The sequence below is a fragment of the Protopterus annectens genome, chromosome 16.part0 (assembly GCF_019279795.1).
Source record: "Protopterus annectens isolate FY-2018-M chromosome 16.part0, PAN1.0, whole genome shotgun sequence".
In the NCBI taxonomy this organism is placed as follows: domain Eukaryota; kingdom Metazoa; phylum Chordata; order Ceratodontiformes; family Protopteridae; genus Protopterus; species Protopterus annectens.
The window spans coordinates 803,949,033-803,967,809 of NC_056750.1; the positions used below are offsets into that span (position 1 = coordinate 803,949,033).

General features: G+C 41.2%; 1 protein-coding gene across 1 annotated transcript in view; it reads right to left on the minus strand.

Moving 5' to 3' along the window:
- Positions 1 to 18,777, minus strand: part of FKBP15 (FKBP prolyl isomerase family member 15) — a 1,242,294-nt gene that overhangs the window by 411,874 nt on the left and 811,643 nt on the right. The window contains exon 21 of the mRNA XM_044057970.1: positions 16,227 to 16,363. Within this exon, the coding sequence (XP_043913905.1) occupies positions 16,227 to 16,363 (137 nt within the window). The remainder of the gene's footprint in view (positions 1 to 16,226; positions 16,364 to 18,777) is intronic.

Consider the following 18,777-nt stretch of genomic DNA (forward strand, 5'->3'; position numbering starts at 1 on the left):
ATGCACTGAACTCCAAGTAGCAGCCTCCAAAATGTCTTTGATTGGTACTCCCCTGAGAAAAGCTTCAGAAGTGGCTGCAGCTCTGGTTGAATGTGGCCTAATGCCCTTAGGCACTGGTTTGCCATGTTGTGAGTAGCAGAAACAAATGCAGTGACCTATCCACTTTGAAATAGTCTGCTTGGAGATAGCCTTTCCTTGTGATGCTGTAGCATATGCCACTAGTAATTGCTCTTTCTGAAAACTTTAGTTTTGTCCAAGTAGAATCTAAGTTGTCTGTGTACGTCCAAAGAATGCAGAATTTTCTCCCCCTTGTTCTGTGGATTGGGATAAAAAGTTGGCAAATTAATTGTTTGGTTAAGAGCTACACTGGATACCACCTTAGGCATAAATGTAGGGTTTGTTCTCAGGGAGACCCTGTCTGGATAGAAAATGATAAAGGGTTCCACAGCCATGAGAGCCTGTAGCTCTGAAACTCCTCTTGCAGAAGTTATTGCTAGGAGCAGAGCTGTTTTCCAAGATAAAAACTTTATGTCTGCAGTAGCAGCTGGCTCAAAAGGAGGTAAGGTGAGTTTTTCCAAGACATAATTGAGGTCCCATGCAGGTGTTGGGTGTTCTCCTTGGAGGCCTCAAGTTTTTGGCTCCTCTTAGGTACTGCCTTAACAAAGGATGAGAAAAAAGTGGTGGCTCTGTATTGTAATGAGCCGAAATGGCAGAGGCATGGATTTTAATTGATGAAAAAGATGGGCCTTTGTCCAGCATCTCAGTTAAATATTGCAAAATCTGAGGAATATTTGGGACACCTGTATCAGTTCCTTGAGCTTGGTTCAAAGCGCAAAATCTCTTCCATTTCCCAGCATAGGATTTTCTAGTGCTAGGCCTTCTGGCTTCTAAAATGACATCCATCACAGCTTTACTAAGAGGTGTGGTTTGAATGTCTACATTATCCACCATGCTGCCAGGATTAGAGTCCTGAGTTGGCAGTGCAAAATCTGATTGTTTTGTTTGGACATTAGATGAGGTATGTGAGGCAAGGTCCAGGCTGGGCATTGGGACATGTTCCTTAGGATCGGATACCAGTACTGGCGCGGCCAGTCTGGGGCAATCATTTTTGGTCTCTCCTGCCTGACCTTTAGCAGTACTTTGGGGAGGAGAGGCAGTGGAAGAAAGGCATATACTTATAGGTTTGTCCAGTTGAAAGATAAGGCGTCCACTTTCCAAGCTTGTCTGATAAGTCCTTATGCAGAATCTTTTTAGTTGATAGTTTTGAGGGGAGGCAAATAGATCTATGTCTGGGCATCCCCATTCCATTGTTATCATGCTGAAGACTTGTGGATCCAGGTGCCACTCATGGGGATCCATGAGGTTTCTGCTTAGTTCGTCTGCCAGAGTATTTTCCTTTCCTGGCAGGAAATGTGCCTGCAGATGAACCTGGTAAGTCAATGCTGTGTCCCATAAAGTCATGGCTAGTCTGCATAGGGGGTAAGAATGAGTTCCCCCCTGCTTATATGTACCACATGACCGTGATGTTGTCTATCTTTATCAGTAGTTGTCCCGGATGCAGTAGGTCCTTGAAGGCTGTCAGGGCATTGGCTTTAAGCCTCTTTGTGGGATGGATTTTAATTTGTTCGGACTTTAAAACGAGTTTTGCAGTTATCCAGATTCCATTCGTTATGCAATTGTGTTTTGATGTGGAAACAGAAATTACATGCAAATGTGGCTGTGTGTGAGATGGAGTAATTGGGATTAAGAGTGCCCACATTTTATCAAGTTATTGGATAGCTACAGTATGTTGGCCTTACAATGGTCTTTAAAGACAGAAGAATTCTGTGGTAAATCAGATTTTACCCACAAAGAGAGCGTTACTGAATGATGGTCAGATTTACCAGTGATGTGGTCACTTGTAGGTGTCGGGCATGGGAAGTAAACTGGTGAGGACTAGATCCAATATTTTTGAATCCCTAGTTGGGATTTGAACCAGTTGGTCTAAGAAACTGGCATTAATGAAGTCTAGGAATCTTTGTGGATACTTACTTGTGGTAGTGTAGATTCTCCATTTAATGGACGGATAATCTTAATTCTCCCACAAGAAGATAGCTAGGTTCAATAGGGAGGAATGTTAATTTGTGCTGATGTTACTCATGGGCTACAAGTGAGATGGAGGAGGGTCCAGTAGCTGACTTGGATGTGGTACAGTTTTATTTAACATTAGGAGGATATGGCAAGGTCATTCACCTGCCTTAAGTCAAGAAGTGAACTGACGTCTTAGTAATATGGACTAAACACCTGCAATAATGCCATAATTTTCAGAACTTGTTCTTAAAGAGTGGTAGGAACTGAAATACTGCACTGTGGGGCTACTTTTGCTATTCTGAAACCACATTTTACTAACTATTCTGATGTCGGTATTTTCAAGAATTAGGAATGTTTGTAAGAAGTGCAAAGTCTTGTTTACGTTTCTAGCACTGAAGAGTGCACCCTTGAAATGGTTTTGGTTTTACTTGGCTATATAGGTAATTTGAGAATGACCTTGCATAAAAAGGCTTGGGAGGCCCTAGAAATACAAAGAAGCCATGGAGAGAGAAGTGCGGGTCATCCCCATGCAAATCATTTCCTTGCCAGCTGATATTTCCTGAACTCCCTCAGAATGACAGCAATAGCCAAGATAAACATTAAAAAGTCAGTTCTACTTTGTTTAAAATGTGGCATCATTCTTCATGATCGTACGATACTATTCAAGACTAGTTTCACACCAACTTCAGATTTGTATTCTGAGAGCTTCACAGTGTCCCTTTGCATATGACCCAAGGATTTAAATTTTGATTGTGACATATATATACATGCATGTCATCAGTAAGACAGATGTGTCGCAGCGGATCGCCATGATCTGGAACAGGGACCCTATCCATGTAAAGCAGAGTCCACCCCTAACCCTACTTTAGCTTAACCTTGATCAATGGATGGGAAATCAGAAATTCACCTGGGGTCTGGTCTCCATGCCTCTGACTGACAGAGAAAGACTAATACCCCCCCACACACACATAACCTCTAGAAACTTCTTAACATACCCCCTTCTAAAAAATGCATATGATACATAGGGACACAATTGGGTTCGATTACACACCTAAACTTATAAAGGCTCTGGTGGTCGTTAGCCTAATATATACCTATGAACCTACATCATGCATTCCAATGTGCACAAAGATAAGCAAATTTGTGTACCTAGAGTGAAAAGACTTGCGAGCCCCAGTGACATGGCAGATCCTAAGAGCTAACAGACACCCTTGACCTTGCTCAGCCAGATGACTAGTGCAGTGCATCTGTGTGTCTGACACTATGCAGTCACTTATGACTAAGACACTACAAGATATACTGGCTCAATCTTGCTTCATTAAAGTCTTCAACCTGCCACCTGACTTACACCCCTTCCGTAGTAACATTTTCTGAAGTGTCTGTTTATGTTGTTTATTCTGCCAGTGTGATGCTGAGTACCCTGCATAGCAAACCTTCACTTATGAGGACTTTGTGGTTTGAGCAGACATATTTTATGTACCTCAACTTGAGGCTTATTTGTTGGGTTAACTGAAGTGGGAATTAGAATTGATAACATGCTGGGCACAGTCAATAACTTCCATAGAGAGGATGGCCTCAAAGGTTAGTAGATACACTTTGTATTTTACACATTGAATGGCCCAGCAGAAGAAGCAAATAGCTGGGGAGTATGAGGCAGGTTTTGCATTGCCTCAAGGTGCCTAGAGCCATCAGGATGGCAACAGACAGTGTGACTTCATGATATATATAGAGATATATATATATATATATATATATATATATATATATATATATATATATATATATATATGGAGTACCAAGTATTAATGAGGTATAACTGCAGTAAGGGTATTTTCATATGCAGTAAGGGTATTTATATACCAGAACACAAGGAGGAAGAATGAGTCAGAGCACCAGAGTTACAACTATATACATGCAGCAACAGTAACCGAAGCATGCAAAAGCCTGTAAAAGCGAATGTGAAAGCAACAACCGTTGGATATTTGATTCAGTGACCACCCGTTTAGCTGGGATGCCACAACAGCAGCAGCTTAGCACAACAATATCACAATCTGCAGTTTATACAGCAATGACTGCACTCGGGCTCAGAATATCTACAGCAGAGAAAAACAGTAAGAGGCCCAGACCAATGCCATTGTCCACTCATGCCATTGTCCATTCAGTTCATATATCCAATAAGTTAAGTGTCAGACGTGACACCACTTCACGAAGTAGCATTATTATGATGACTACTATTATTATTTTAAGAGAACAAGATGGGGCGAACATTTAAAAGTCAAAAACAGTTCTCAACGGTGCACAATCATACTGCGGACTGTGCAGCTGCTTCCAGATGAATTTGGGTTGGGTTATAAGGTGAAGTCTGAGTAGGTACCTTCAGGCGTGCTAGTGTATTCGCAACCCACGAGAATACAGTGACAACATCTGCCGGCACACAGAACTTAAAGAATTGCATCAGAGCAACAGACTAGTGAAAAAAAGTATACTGGTCTTGCACTCAACAGAAAATTCCTTCTTGGCTTTTGCACTACAGTTGGATTACATTTAAAGTGATCAAAACATGGAGTCTTGTTTATAATAATGGAAAACAACTATATATATATATATATATATATATATATATATATATATATATATATATATATATATATATATACACACACACACACACACACACACACATATATACATGTATACACACGCATACATAGCTCAATGGAAAACAGCTGGAGAAAGCACAAAAAAAGAGCACACCGACCAATGGCAGTAAACTAGAAATTCCCTACAATAGCAAGCACAAGTCTACAACTAATCTGTTTTTTTTTTTTTTTTTTACTTTTTCTGCTACCAGAAAAGAAAAAAAAAATTGTAGTCACCTTACTTTGAATTTAATTAGCCACAAATAGTGCAGGCCACATTAGTACATGCAATATTAAGCAGAAGATGCCCAGTCTGATGCGTTTCAGCTTCAGCAGTATAGTCAGATTTGGTTTAAGCTGGTCACTGACTGGAACACTGCTCTGACTGTTGTTCCAGTGTTTTTTTTTCTCTAGTCCAATTTCCTGCTGTTTACTATAAATGATCAACTCTCAAGTCCTGGAACTTTCCATTTTTGCTTGACTGTTGACTTGGGACAGTTTGGACATCTTTCTCAAGCTGTTTTGTCCTTGCCATCTTGCCTTTGAGGACTTGCGAGTTAACAATTCTATTTTGACTTGCATCTTGATTTTCTTTCATGGTATTGTCTGGGAGTAGTTTATTTCAGCTTTTCTTGCACTGACATTTTCACAATTTCAGTATTTTTTAAAATGTTATCATTATTCATTTATTTAATTTCTAAGCTTTTTGACATTTAATTATTGGGAAAAATCTAACTGGGTAGGTGCCTATTTTCAACAGAGGCTCAGGGAGAAAAGCTACAAAATATTACAAAAAACATTAAGAACAATAATTTATCAACCTTCAAAAATACAAAAAACATCTGCAGTTTATAGTATAGCAAATTAGACAGAACTTGAAAACATTAGTTAAGTACAGCTTATAAGACAGTATAACCTTTATTAACCTCACACATTGTATAGTGACACAAGTACACATTCAATCATAAAACAAGCCATTGCAATGATTGTTTTCCTTTGTACACATTATACAAATATGACTTTAGTCTCATTCAATTACATAGATTGCTCAAGTCCTGCCTTCCCTGAAATCATTCCTCCAGAAAGTACAGTTGTGTACACTTACCATAAATGTAGATGTTCGAGTGTATTCACTGTTGCAGTCATTACATTTGGGTTATCCTACTGGCAGGTTGCCCTCAGTCGGCCCAAATTCCAAAGTCCTGGGTCCTGCGTCGGCCGCTGTCGCCTCCTCCCTGACATCAGGGGTATAAAAGATGCAGCCGATGCCATTTTATTTAGTTTTTCTTGCCCCAGATGTCAGGTGCCCCCAAAAGGGTAGGCTAAAAATAGGTAAATAAAACATACATGCACCAAAATAATTTTTACCTTCCTCTCTAAGCAAATACACCATCTAGGTTGTATAGATTAGAGAAGTAAAGATAAGTTCCAGCAAAAATAAGGGGGATGGCGGGTGGGTAACCTGTACTGTAACAGTGAATACATTCGAACATCTACATTTATGATGTGTACACAACTGTACTATGTTCTTCATGTTTCACTTTTGCAGTCATTACATTTGGGTTGAGTCCCAAAGCCATGATTGAGGGGGATGGAGCTGAACAGCATTAGGAGCGGCTATGAGGCCCTGCAGAACTGCAGTGGCAAAGCCTGCCCTGGATTTAGAGTAAAGAGGCAGATTGTAATGTTTTGTAAAGGTATGCACTGAACTCCAAGTAGCAGCCTCCAAAATGTCTTTGGTTGGTACTCCCCTGAGAAAGGCTGCAGAAGTGGCTGCAGCTCTGGTTGAATGTGGCCTAATGCCCTTAGGCACTGGTTTGCCATGTTGTGAGTAGCAGAAACAAATGCAGTGACCTATCCACTTTGAAATAGTCTGCTTGGAGATAGCCTTTCCTTGTGATGCTGCAGCATATGCCACTAGTAACTGCTCTTTCTGAAAACTTTAGTTTTGTCCAAGTAGAATCCAAGTTGTCTGTGTACGTCCAAAGAATGCAGAATTTTCTCCTCCTTGTTCTGTGGATTTGGATAAAAAGTTGGCAAATTAACTGTTTGGTTAAGAGCTACACTGGATACCACCTTAGGCATAAATGTAGGGTTTGTTCCCAGGGAGACCCTGTCTGGATAGAAAATGATAAAGGGTTCCACAGCCATGAGAGCCTGTAGCTTTGAAACTCATCTTGCACAAGTTATTGCTAGGAGCAGAGCTGTTTTCCAAGATAAAAACTTTATGTCCGCAGTAGCAGCTGGCTCAAAAGGAGGTAAGGTGAGTTTTTCCAAGACATAATTGAGGTCCCATGCAGGTGTTGGGTGTTCTCCTTGGAGGCCTCAAGTTTTTGGCTCCTCTTACGTACTCTGCCTTAACAAAGGATGAGAAAAAAAGTGGTGGCTCTGTATTGTAATGAGCCGAAATGGCAGAGGCATGGATTTTAATTGATGAAAAACATAGGCCTTTGTCCAGCATCTCAGTTAAATATTGCAAAATCTGAGGAATATTTGGGACACCTGTATCAGTTCCTTGAGCTTGGTTCAAAGAGCAAAATCTCTTCCATTTCCCAGCATAGGATTTTCTAGTGCTAGGCCTTCTGGCTTCTAAAATGACATCCATCACAGCTTTACTAAGAGGTGTGGTTTGTATGTCTACATTATCCACCATGCTGCCAGGTTTAGAGTCCTGAGTTGGCTGTGCAGAATCTGATTGTTTTGTTTGGACATTAGATGAGGTATTTGAGGCAAGGTCCAGGCTGGGCATTGGGACAAGTTCCTTAGGATCGGATACCAGTACTGGTGCGGCCAGTCTGGGGCAATCATTTTTGGTCTCTCCTGCCTGACCTTTAGCAGTACTTTGGGGAGGAGAGGCAGTGGAAGAAAGACATATACTGATAGGTTTGTCCAGTTGAAAGATAAGGCGTCCACTTTCCAAGCTTGTCTGATAAGTCCTTATGCAGAATCTTTTTAGTTGACAGTTTTGAGGGGAGGCAAATAGATCTATGTCTGGGTGTCCCCATTCCATTGTTATCATGCTGAAGACATGTGGATCCAGGTGCCACTCATGGGGATCCATGAGGTTTCTGCTTAGTTCATCTGCCAGAGTATTTTCCTTTCCTGGCATGAAATGTGCCTGCAGATGAACCTGGTAAGTCAATGCTGTGTCCCATAAAGTCATGGCTAGTCTGCATAGGGGGTAAGAATGAGTTCCCCCCTGCTTATGTACCACATGACCGTGGTGTTGTCTATCTTTATCAGTAGTTGTCCTGGATGCAGTAGGTCCTTGAAGGCTGTCAGGGCATTTTGAACAGCTAGCATCTCTTTTTGATTGATATGTAGATGCTTTTGGTTTGAGGACCAGGTGCCCTGAATGCCTCTTCCTACCATGTGTGTCCCCTAGGCATAATCCGATGCATCCGTTGTTAGGCTCTGCCTGGCTGGGGGTAGTGTGAATGGTTGTCCTTTGTTTTGGTGACGAGCCTTTGCCCATCGAAATTCATGTTGCAGGCAGGGTATTAGAATAATCATTGTTTCCAGACTGTGGCAATGTTGTGTCCAGGCACTTTTTAAGTACCACTGAATTTTCGTCATATGCAGTCTTGCATATGGAATTAGTAAGATGCCGGATGCCATGAAGCCCAAAACCTGCAGAAATTTTCTTGCAGATAACTGGGCCTTTGTTGCCATTTCCTTGAAATAGGCAGTCAGTTGCCTTTGTTTGTCTGGAGTGAGATAAGCCATCTGGGCAGTTGTACTTAAGCTTGCACCCAGGGATATTATCTCTTGAGAAGGTACCAGTTTTGATTTATTTTTGTTGACTGTGTACCTTAGGCATGTTAAAAGTCTTATCACAAAAGTCAGATGCTGTAGTAGAATGTCCTTGTTCTCTGCTTGTATGAGGCAGTCGTCCAAATAAGAATATATTTGTAGTCCTTTTTGTCTGCAGTAAGAAATTACTGGTGCCAGGCACTTTGTGAAGACCCTGGGTGCAGTAGATAAGCCAAAGGGCAGTGCAGAGAATTGGTAATGCTTTGAGCCAGCCTTGAATCTGAGGTATCTTCTGCATGATTGTCTGATTGAGACATGCAGGTATGCCTATTTTAGGTCTAAAGTCATGAGCCAAGCCTTGCTGCCCAGTATGAGGAGAAGCTGCTGTAAGGTCAGCATCTTGAATTTTGGTATATCGAGGTAAGTGTTTAGAACAGATAGGTCCAGTATTGGTCTCCATGCTTTGTCCTTTCTGGGTACCAAGAAGAGTCGAGTAAAATCCTTGTCCCTGCTCTTGCTGTGGCACTTGTTGAATAGCCCTCATGTCCAGGAGAGCTGCGACTTGTTTCTGAGCCTCTGCCCATTAATTTTTTGGCAGGTCTGGCCAACCGTTTGCTCTTGGCAGGGTATGGAAATGTAACTTGTAGCCTTGTGACACTGTCTAGAACCCATTTGTCCTGGGTTATAATGTGCCAATTTTGAGAAAAAAAGTGCTAGTTTTCCCCCTAAGGGTGCTGCCAGAAGCTAAGTGCTTGGTGCAGGCAGGGAGAAGTCATTGGGACTGTTTCCCATATGGTTGTGATTTGTCTTCTCCACCTTTGGGGGTAGAGGCACTCCACTGCTTAGACCTGTAGGAACCTTGCGGCTGTGATCTGCCTCTAGGGCATCTGGATCTGCCCTTTCAGGTCCGTCTGAGACTGGAAAGGTCCAATTCTTTGTAGGCCAGTGTCTGCTAAATCTAGGTGTCTGTACCTGTAAGAAATCCTTGACCGTTTGCATAGATTTAGCTTTGTCCTCCATTTTCTTTAACACCTCTTCTGCCTTAACACCAAACAAGGTATCATGCTATAAAGGAGCATCTAATAATTTTGATTTAACATGGTCAGGCAGATTTTGTTCCTTTAACCAAGCATGCCTCCTGACAGAACCCGTAACAGCGGCCCTGCAGGAGGCCTCCAGAGAATCAAACCCACATTGCAAAGTATGCCTTCCAACTTGTTCAGCTGCATGCAATAAATCCTGTATTTTTTTGTTTCCTGCACATTCAGAATTAGCCATCATTTTCTGTTTAAGCAGTGTCATGATATATTGCTGATATTTAAGCATATGAAACTGGCAATTTAAAGCCCTTATAGCCAAAGTAGCAGATGTGTAAATCTTTTTTCCCCTTCTATCCAGTGCCCTAGAATCCCTGTCAGAGGGGGTAGGGTTTTTTGCAGTAGAAGCCTTGACCCCTTTCGGACCCTGTGAAATAGTTTCTGGGTCAGCAGCAGGGTTTTCAAAAAGGAATTTGAGAGAGTCAGGGACCCTGTAGTATATGTCTGGCTTAACACGAGCTGGAGGTAAAGAGTCAGGGGTCAGACTAGACTCCGAGAACACATCAGCTACAATGTCTAACACAGGTGGAATAGCTAGAGGCCTGTGTTGAGGTAGTAAAAAGAAGTCTCTGAGCCTTTTCTTAGATTCTGAAAAATCTTGGCTCTCCCAGTGGAAGTGCTCCCTCATGGTATGCAAGGTTTCCCCAAAAGAGTAGTCCTCATGAGGAGAAGCTGAAGGAACTGACTCTTCAGCATCATAATCCTCATAGGGGGGAAGAGAATATTCCTGATCAGAAGAGGAATCAGAAGAAATGGAAACCTGATCTTTAGATTCATTGTCTGTCTCTTGCCCTGGCCTCTTATCAGGAGGGGGGTGGGAACCCCTGATCAAGGTAATAAGGTCTTCGGCCATTTTGAGCATCTGTTTTTTGGGCATGGAGGCCTGTCCTTGTGGCTGGTGAACTTGTTTCTTTGTCTTTAAAGGTGTTTTAGCCTTCGTCTTTGATGTCGGTTTAATATATAATTGTTTGGATCTGAATACACCCTCAGAAGCTGATGCCTGATCAGCGGCTCCGGACCCATTTGAGGGAATCATCTCCAAGGCTCCAATAGCTTGAGTTTCCTGCGGCCTGGCCGACTCCACATGGGAGTCGGTAGCGGCCTGCGACTCTAAAGTAGCGGGCGTCAGGGGCTGCGAAAGCGCCTCACAGAGGACCGGCGAACTGGCAACTTGCTTAGGAGAAGCTTTGTCGTCGGTTTTGGGCCTCGGTTGCCTGTCTTTTACTTTTCGTTTTTTGTGAATTACGGTAGTCGGATGGCTATCCGACATTGTATAATAAATCTTCGCCCAAACTAGCTTAATGCAAAATCGTACCGACACTTAGTGCATTGGTTACATCTAGCACAAAACCGACAACTAGCAACATCGTGGTCAGGGCCTAGGCAAGGAATACAATAAGAATGAAAGTCCTTATGAGGTATTTGCTTCCCACAAGAAATACAATTATCAACTTTTTCTGACATTGGTCTGGAGCAAGAAAAAAGTTTCCCCAATGGGGTACGTAGCTTTTAATGAAGACTTCAGATATGAAACTCAAACATGAAAATCTCATGAGTCGGCCGATCGGCACTTGCGAACTGCTTCTGCTTCGGGCATAATAAAAGACTAAATAAAATGGCGTTGGCTGCATCTTTTATAGGCCTGACATCAAGGAGGAGGCGACAGCGGCCGACGCAGGACCCAGGACTTTGGAATTCGGGCCGACTGAGGGCAACCTACCAGCAGGACAACCCAAATGTAATGACTGCAACAGTGAAACACGAAGAGCATCATTATTCTGTAGGTACCATCCCTGAAGATTCCATTTATTTCTATGTAGTTTAGTCCTTCCCATTTTGAAAAGTCCCACCTTCCGTTCTTTTCTCTCCTCTACATCATTCAACAATTCTGTTGCAGCTGGTTTTGCTTTTGATTTCCATTTTCTAGCAATTATAGTAATTGCTTTGATAGCCAACATTATACTCTGTAAGGCCTTACTGTGTCTAGATCATTCAGTTTCTATATCCCAGCTCAAAAGAAGGATTTCCTTAGTTAAAATAATGTGCTCCCCAACATCTCTAACAAAATACCCTGTAGGGAATTTCTGAAAGCCATCAACTCACTACATTCCCAAATATATATATTCCCAGGTATCCCTCTTTTTCCCATCACTCCTCTAGCAATTGCAGTCTACCTGTTTCTCTGATGAATACTTGGGGTATAAAAAATACCCATGCAAGTACTTCCAAGCAAAAACACTAAACTTACCAGATTTCTTCACATTTGGGAGCCATACAACTATCCTCCCATTTTTCTTTCTGTATCACCTTTTCATTTCCCAGTCTTTTCTATCATTTTCTAACTGACTCTTGTAGTTACCAACATTATTTTATATGCCCTACTAATTATCCATTTTTTTATCATCACGGCTTCTCTTGTAGACTTCACTATAAACTAAATCACATCGCCACAGTAGTCAGGAAGTCCTTCTATGTGGCACACCTCATCATAAAAGGGTTCTCATCCAGGAAAAGAGAGGTCATTGTTCCCTTCTACTCGACACTCATTAGACCCATTATAGAGTACAACGCTCCTTTTGGGATGTACCTCACAAGACATCTGCAGCAGCTGGATAGGCCACAGAAGTACCTCACAAAGAGGATTACTGGCCTCAAACAGATGCCCTACACTGACCGTCTCAAAAGACTCCAGCTTTACTCCGTAGCATATTGCCTACTCCGAGGTGAGCTCTGCCTAACATATAAAGCTATGTCAAACCCAGAGCTGTTGGACATGCTACTCAAAGAAATCCCAATCCCTCAGAGCTACACGCTCTAGGGACCTAAACCTTGTCACCACAATAAACAGGACATGCTGGAGGGATAGATTCCTGTCCCAGAGACTGGAACATCTTGAGTGGATGGGAAATCGGAAATACACCCCGGGGATCACTTCTGTGTCTCTGCTCGACAATGGCAGAGGAAAATAACTTTCTTGGGTGGCGTAAGCTATTGAACCTTGCTGGCTAGGCTTACGTAGGCCCTTGGGCCGATAGCCTAGTACCTACCTATGAACCTATGGTCTTTCATTTAACAAACTCCAATCCCTTTCTCTATGCCTATACTCTCTCAGTCCCTGGTAGGGAAGGCAGTCCCCAAACTTGCAGTCTGAACTTCTGCTTAGTTTCATCCCACCAAGACTTTTCTCTTATTTACTAACAAAGCTAAGTTTCACCAATGAATTCCATCTCCCTCTTGCCTGTTTTCTGTACCCTATTGCTAAAATTTCTTTTCTCCACTCTTGTGTTGGATTAGTTCTCATAACGTCCAACTAAAATGCTCAATATTTAATGTCATCTACTGTCATGTACTGCATTTTCGCCATGTGACCTGTGCTGTGCTTCATAGTCCTTGGATCAGTCTTTTACCCTGTTAAATCTACAATAAAGAAATTATGGAAGGGCCTAACGTTCTGACAGAATACAACAGCATTACCTTTACCAACAATGTACACAGTACCAGTGTAAAATTACAGCTAAAGCACTTTCTAGAATGAGAATTAGCAAATAATGCTCAGAGGGATGATTAGTCATGCTCTGGAACTCAACATTATAAATAAAGATAGTTTACATAATTTCAACACAATATTTGACTATGTAAATGAAACTGTTTTGAAACTTAAGAGATTTAAAGTTCAGGTTTTGGCCTAGTGCCTCTATAAATGTGTGGATGAAGATCACTTTCACAGTATTCTTCACACATGTACAGCCCAACAGTCAAACCACACAGTAGCCCTAAATAAGGCTCTGCTTTACCTTCAGAATAATTTTACTGCATACCCATCATGATGTCAGTGGTGTGAACACAGGCTCTAGGTGATTGCCACTATTGATGTGAGATCCCTAACCCATGTACAAACCAGAAGGTCAATGCCGATCAGCCAATGAAGTGCTTCTGTTGATTCCATGACTCTACCTATGATCATGTGGTCATCAAACTTCTATCATGTTTTAGCACTGGGAATTCACTACCTTTCTGGATAAGGACAATCGATAGTTAAGTTTTAGGAGATTCCTAAAGTAACAGCCTTCTTTAACAAAGCATACTTAAATCTAGGGCAGAAGCTTTGGCATTCAATGTGTGGCGTTAGTTTGGATTTAAATATCACAGTTTGTACTACTACACTGTCGTACATTTGGTGTCATTGTAATGAAGAGCTATTCTGGTGTTTGTGACTGATATTTTTATCGCTCTGTTACCTTCATTTATACTGCAAGATACTCAGACTAAAGCAAACAAAAAAAAATATTTTTTTTGCCATTTCTTACACTGTCAACTCAAGGTTTCCATAGGAGTATTTTTTTTTTCAGAACTTGGCCAAGCATACAACTGTCATGATATGGAACTATTTTCCTGAAGAAAAATGGGGGGGAAATAGACAAGAGAACTGGAACAACACAAAGTTCAAACTGCAGAAACAAAATGTTTACTGGTATCAGAATCCTAGGGTACTGGCAGGGATCAGCTAAATTCCCAGAAAAATACATTAAACAAGCTAGACTACTGCTAAAACAGGAAAGTAGAGCAAACCCAGGCACAAACAGAGAGAGGAAAATGAGTTCGAACTTTCTCAATTGGAGAAGTCAAGATCAGTTCCACTTAAGTGGTGGAACCGCTTTATTGGATCTATATGATGAGCTCAGCAAGGCCTGTCCTACAAAGTGTCTGTAATAAGGCCCAAGATCAACAGCCCCCCTTCCCACTTGGAAATATCAACCCATCCAAAAGTATGGCATTCTGTCAAAAAACAGCAAATTTCTCTCTAAACTTGGTCAAAAGCAGGCCTAGATACCAACCTATGTGACACAGGGGCAAGGTGCCAGACTGCAATGCCTACATCTGAACCTGAAGGGATGGGAAGTGGGTGTAACAAGGTGTGACAGATGGCTCTCTTCATCCTTGTGATGAAGGTGGAGGGATTGCAGATGCACCACCTTGGTAGTCACACCAGGGCAACCTCAAGGTAACAAAGGTAATGCCCTGCGAGATGCACACTACTGCTTGCCTGCTAAATATAAAGGCTGAATGGTGGCAAGCATGCAGCATGAAAGGGCCAATGCTGTTTACATTGTATGATGTATGTCACTGTGTCAGGGGTGGGGCATACAACCTAAAAAAGAACTTAGAAATGTTCACAAGATAATGGCCATGGTTTAGCTATCTTTCTTTCCAGGCTCCTCAATAAGAGACGTACTGGGAACAAGAACAGGCAAAGTATACCCAGACAGCTGGTGTTGAACAGAGGGAAAAATTAAAAAAGCAGGGCTAGAAGTTTACTAATGTGGGAAAAGTATTAGGATATGTAATAACTCTCAAAAGTAAGAAAGGGGGACCCTTCTGCACTCTCCAGTTCTGCAATGCAGTCTCAGTATTACAAAACTACTGAAGGTGCTCAGGCTAGAGACAGAATCATACACTTCAACCGACGAATGCAGCACTGCAACTCTATTACAGCTCTTGGACAAAACAACTGAATGGAAGGACTTCATGGGTACGGCAAGATCGCCAATATCCACAAAGGAAAAGTGCATGCCAACAATCTAGAGGAAAACGACCACTGCGCACATTCACAGTCAGAGATGTGACACCAGGGATAAGCTTAAGAAGGTGGCTCAACAAATAAAAATGTCTTCCCAAATGGTTTATAAATATATCAGCAGAAGTCCCTCTTCCATCTTGACAACTTAAAAAAAAAATAAGTATCTGGGTGCTTCAGATGCTGCAACAAAGTTGCATCCTTGGAAGGACATCAAACTCCTCAGTTGCTTCACAACTGGCAAGTGAAGGCATTAGGACTTCTTCAGAGCAGCTGCCATATAACTGCTCATGACAGACTTAAACTTGGGGTTTTATTCCCAACTCTGCATGGTCTCTAAAATAATGAGATCTACATTCCAGTTTTAGACTTGAAAGTCCTCAACTACTCTGGAACACAAAGTTTCTGATGCACACTATGCAGACCTTGCTTCCTCTAAAACAGAACAGCAAGTTCTACAACAGATATGTAGGACACAGATCTGCACATGCTGGTTCCTTTTGACTCTCATACACTGGACCAGAGTTCAATGCTGAGTCTTGACATTTGGGTTGCCACGTAAAAACTCTCTCTTCATTAAACAGAAAAACACCATGGTGGCTGCTCTCTGTATGAAGAGATGCACATGGTACCACACCTGGAAAAAAATCCTTTCTTCAGTCCATCATAGGAAGGCATATGGTCACAGCTTTCCACAAGAATAACTTGAGTAATCTTGACTTCTAGTCACTTGAGTCCTATTAATTCACTGTCAATGCTCAAGTCACGTTCAACTCACAAATAGCACAGAGATAATCAAGTGTTGCTTGTAGAAGGGACAACCCCCCTGCACCCCCTGACATAGCAGCTCTGTCCACTACACCAGATCTCTAAATAAAATGCCTCCAAAGTTGCATAAACTTTGAGAAAGTGTATTTTATAACACAGGTATATTAGAGTTTCTTAATTTTAAATACAGGCAGGCATTCAGCTGCAAGCTAATGGGCCTTGAGCAGCTGAATGATAAACATGTTACAACCAAACCTTTCCACCTCATTCTATTACAGCACTATTCGGCTTTCAAAATACATACTTTACGTTTTTCACATTTACCTTTTTCAGAATCTCCTTCTCTGCTCGAACGTCAGCTAGTTCTTCTTCCAGAGTGCTGACCTTCCCTTCCAGCTGTTTTCGACTCTGTTTTTCTGTCTTATACTGAGTCTGGGCATGCTCAGAGGTTTCCTGTAACTCTAAACAGTTAATGAAGCAAAAGTTAAATTTCACATCAAGCCAATTCTGCAGCTTTATGCTACATTTTTTAAAAGAGCAGATTCATTGCTGTAATAAGTTTATAAAAAGGTAAGTAAACAAAGACATCTAGTTATTTAATATCTAGAAAGGCACATTTACCTAAAAATTCACTCAAAGGTGTTTTGATAGACTTTGACCTATACACTTCCTCCTCAGCCAACTGAACCCAGTCGTCCATCCAGTTGCAACTGCCACCTAGTTTTGTATGCTACAGGTAATAGCAAACATCTGGACCTCAGCAGTAACCTGCTAAAGACAAAGTCAAGGACAAGCCTATCTACTACCCTGCTGTGGATATGTCCTCCATAAATAGGTGTTTTGTTAGGTACTTAATCATATTTCTTCAATTTGAGGAGTCAAACCTTTGGTGTAGTATTTGTATAAGGTATCACACATCAGGGACATAGTCCGTAGCTTTGTATATCAGATACTATACTATAACTTGTTATACATTAAAAGCTGCATGACCCAAATTTTAATAGCCTAATATAACTCTTCATAGGTAACTTTTAATATACACTTCCTACATAGGATCATAGGAGGTTACTAGGCTAATGACCCTAGGGTCCTTACAAGCCTATCCCAGTTTTACCCTTATTTCTACGATCATCATCTAGCACCCCTGTCCAAGAGGGACACAGGTGGAACCCCTGGGGTGAATTTATGGTTACCCATTTAATCATCCAGATTGTGTTTAAAGAGGGACAATGAGGTGCTCTGCTTGACATGAAGCGGGACTCTGTTTCAAAGGTGTGGTAACCTCTAGGAGACAAATCTGCCCCTACAGCAGGTTGTATTAATGCCGCATACCAGGATAAGGCCATTAGAAAAGGTAAACGGAGTAGATTCCACTTGCCGAGAATGTTGTGGGACAGAAAACAATCATATTTTGATTTTTATGCAAACTCCATCTATCAATACTTGGTTTACTTTTAATGGCAGTCTTCATAGACCCAGAATAGGTAAATCTGTTGCCCCCCCCTCGTTTTTTCAACATCGAGTAATTGACTAGCAGTTTTTTTTATTAATCTAATTTCACTTTTTTATCAAGAGTTCCCAAATAAGCAGTAGATTTTGTCAAACCACACCTAATTTCATTTCTCTTAGTTAGCTTTCTCTTCTTATTTTTATGTACTAAACTATTCTTGCTACAAGTGCTCTATATAGCAAGTGTGCAAACTTTCTCATTAATTCCTTGCTTTATGCAATTTGCTTTATATACAAAAGTGGAAACAATAACAGTTAAACATACTTACCCTTCTTTTGGCTCAGTTCACTGATTGTTTTCTGTCCCACAACACTCTGAGCAAATGGAATCCACTCTGTTTAACCATGCTCAACTCCTTTACCCTACACCCCTATTCCCACCCACCCTACTTTAAATTTAACCCCCCCATCTCCACTCTTCTCAAAGCTTAACCAATCCCAGTCTAAAACATCTGAACATATTAACTATCTGCAGTACCTCTCACATTTCATTCAATATTCGCTCCACTATCCTATCCAGCTTTCTCATCTTATTTAACATAACATACTTCCTGCCATCTTGCTTACCAACGCTTCAGTACCTTAGTTTCCCAATACAACACATCACCTCTCCTTCCCCCATCCCTAAACTTTACAAAATATCCTACAACTAGCCACAATACTAATTTCCATGCCGATTACCAAACTTCTCCTGCTACTCACTTAACATCTTTACCTTCGCACTTCCACACAACTAATCACCATCATCCTAATTGTACTATCCAACATGCTGCAGCATACCCAACCCTGAATTCACCCAAGATAACATCCCCCTTATACTATCCCAATACCACTGATTTTTTTCGAACATCCCTATACTTTATAAGCTAAAATTAAATGCATATTCTATAACCAACATACCTCACCCAAACAAACTCTGTGTCGACATCCATCCAAAACCTGGACTAGCTACATTCCTACTAACCTTAAACTCTACAACCCCCACAAATCACACCCCTCCAATACAACACTACTTGTCCTTCCCTTAACATTATACAAACAGAAGCATCTACAATCAAATAATCACGGTCCATTGCCTGGCAGAACCTACATACTCCAGATATACTAACTGAAACCTGGCTGAAACAAGAAACAAAAGATAATGAAAACTGTAATATACAGATATACTTAATAATTATAATATACATAAATTATAATATACAAAATAAAGGGGCATGTGGACTTGTAATGCTATATAACAATGGTGGAGCTTATCCCTTCAACATTAAACCCTCCACAATTAAATAAGGTAGACATTCTCCGATCTACCTTTAAAACTCAACCAACAGAAGACATTATCCATCAACGTTGCTTATTTGCCACCTGG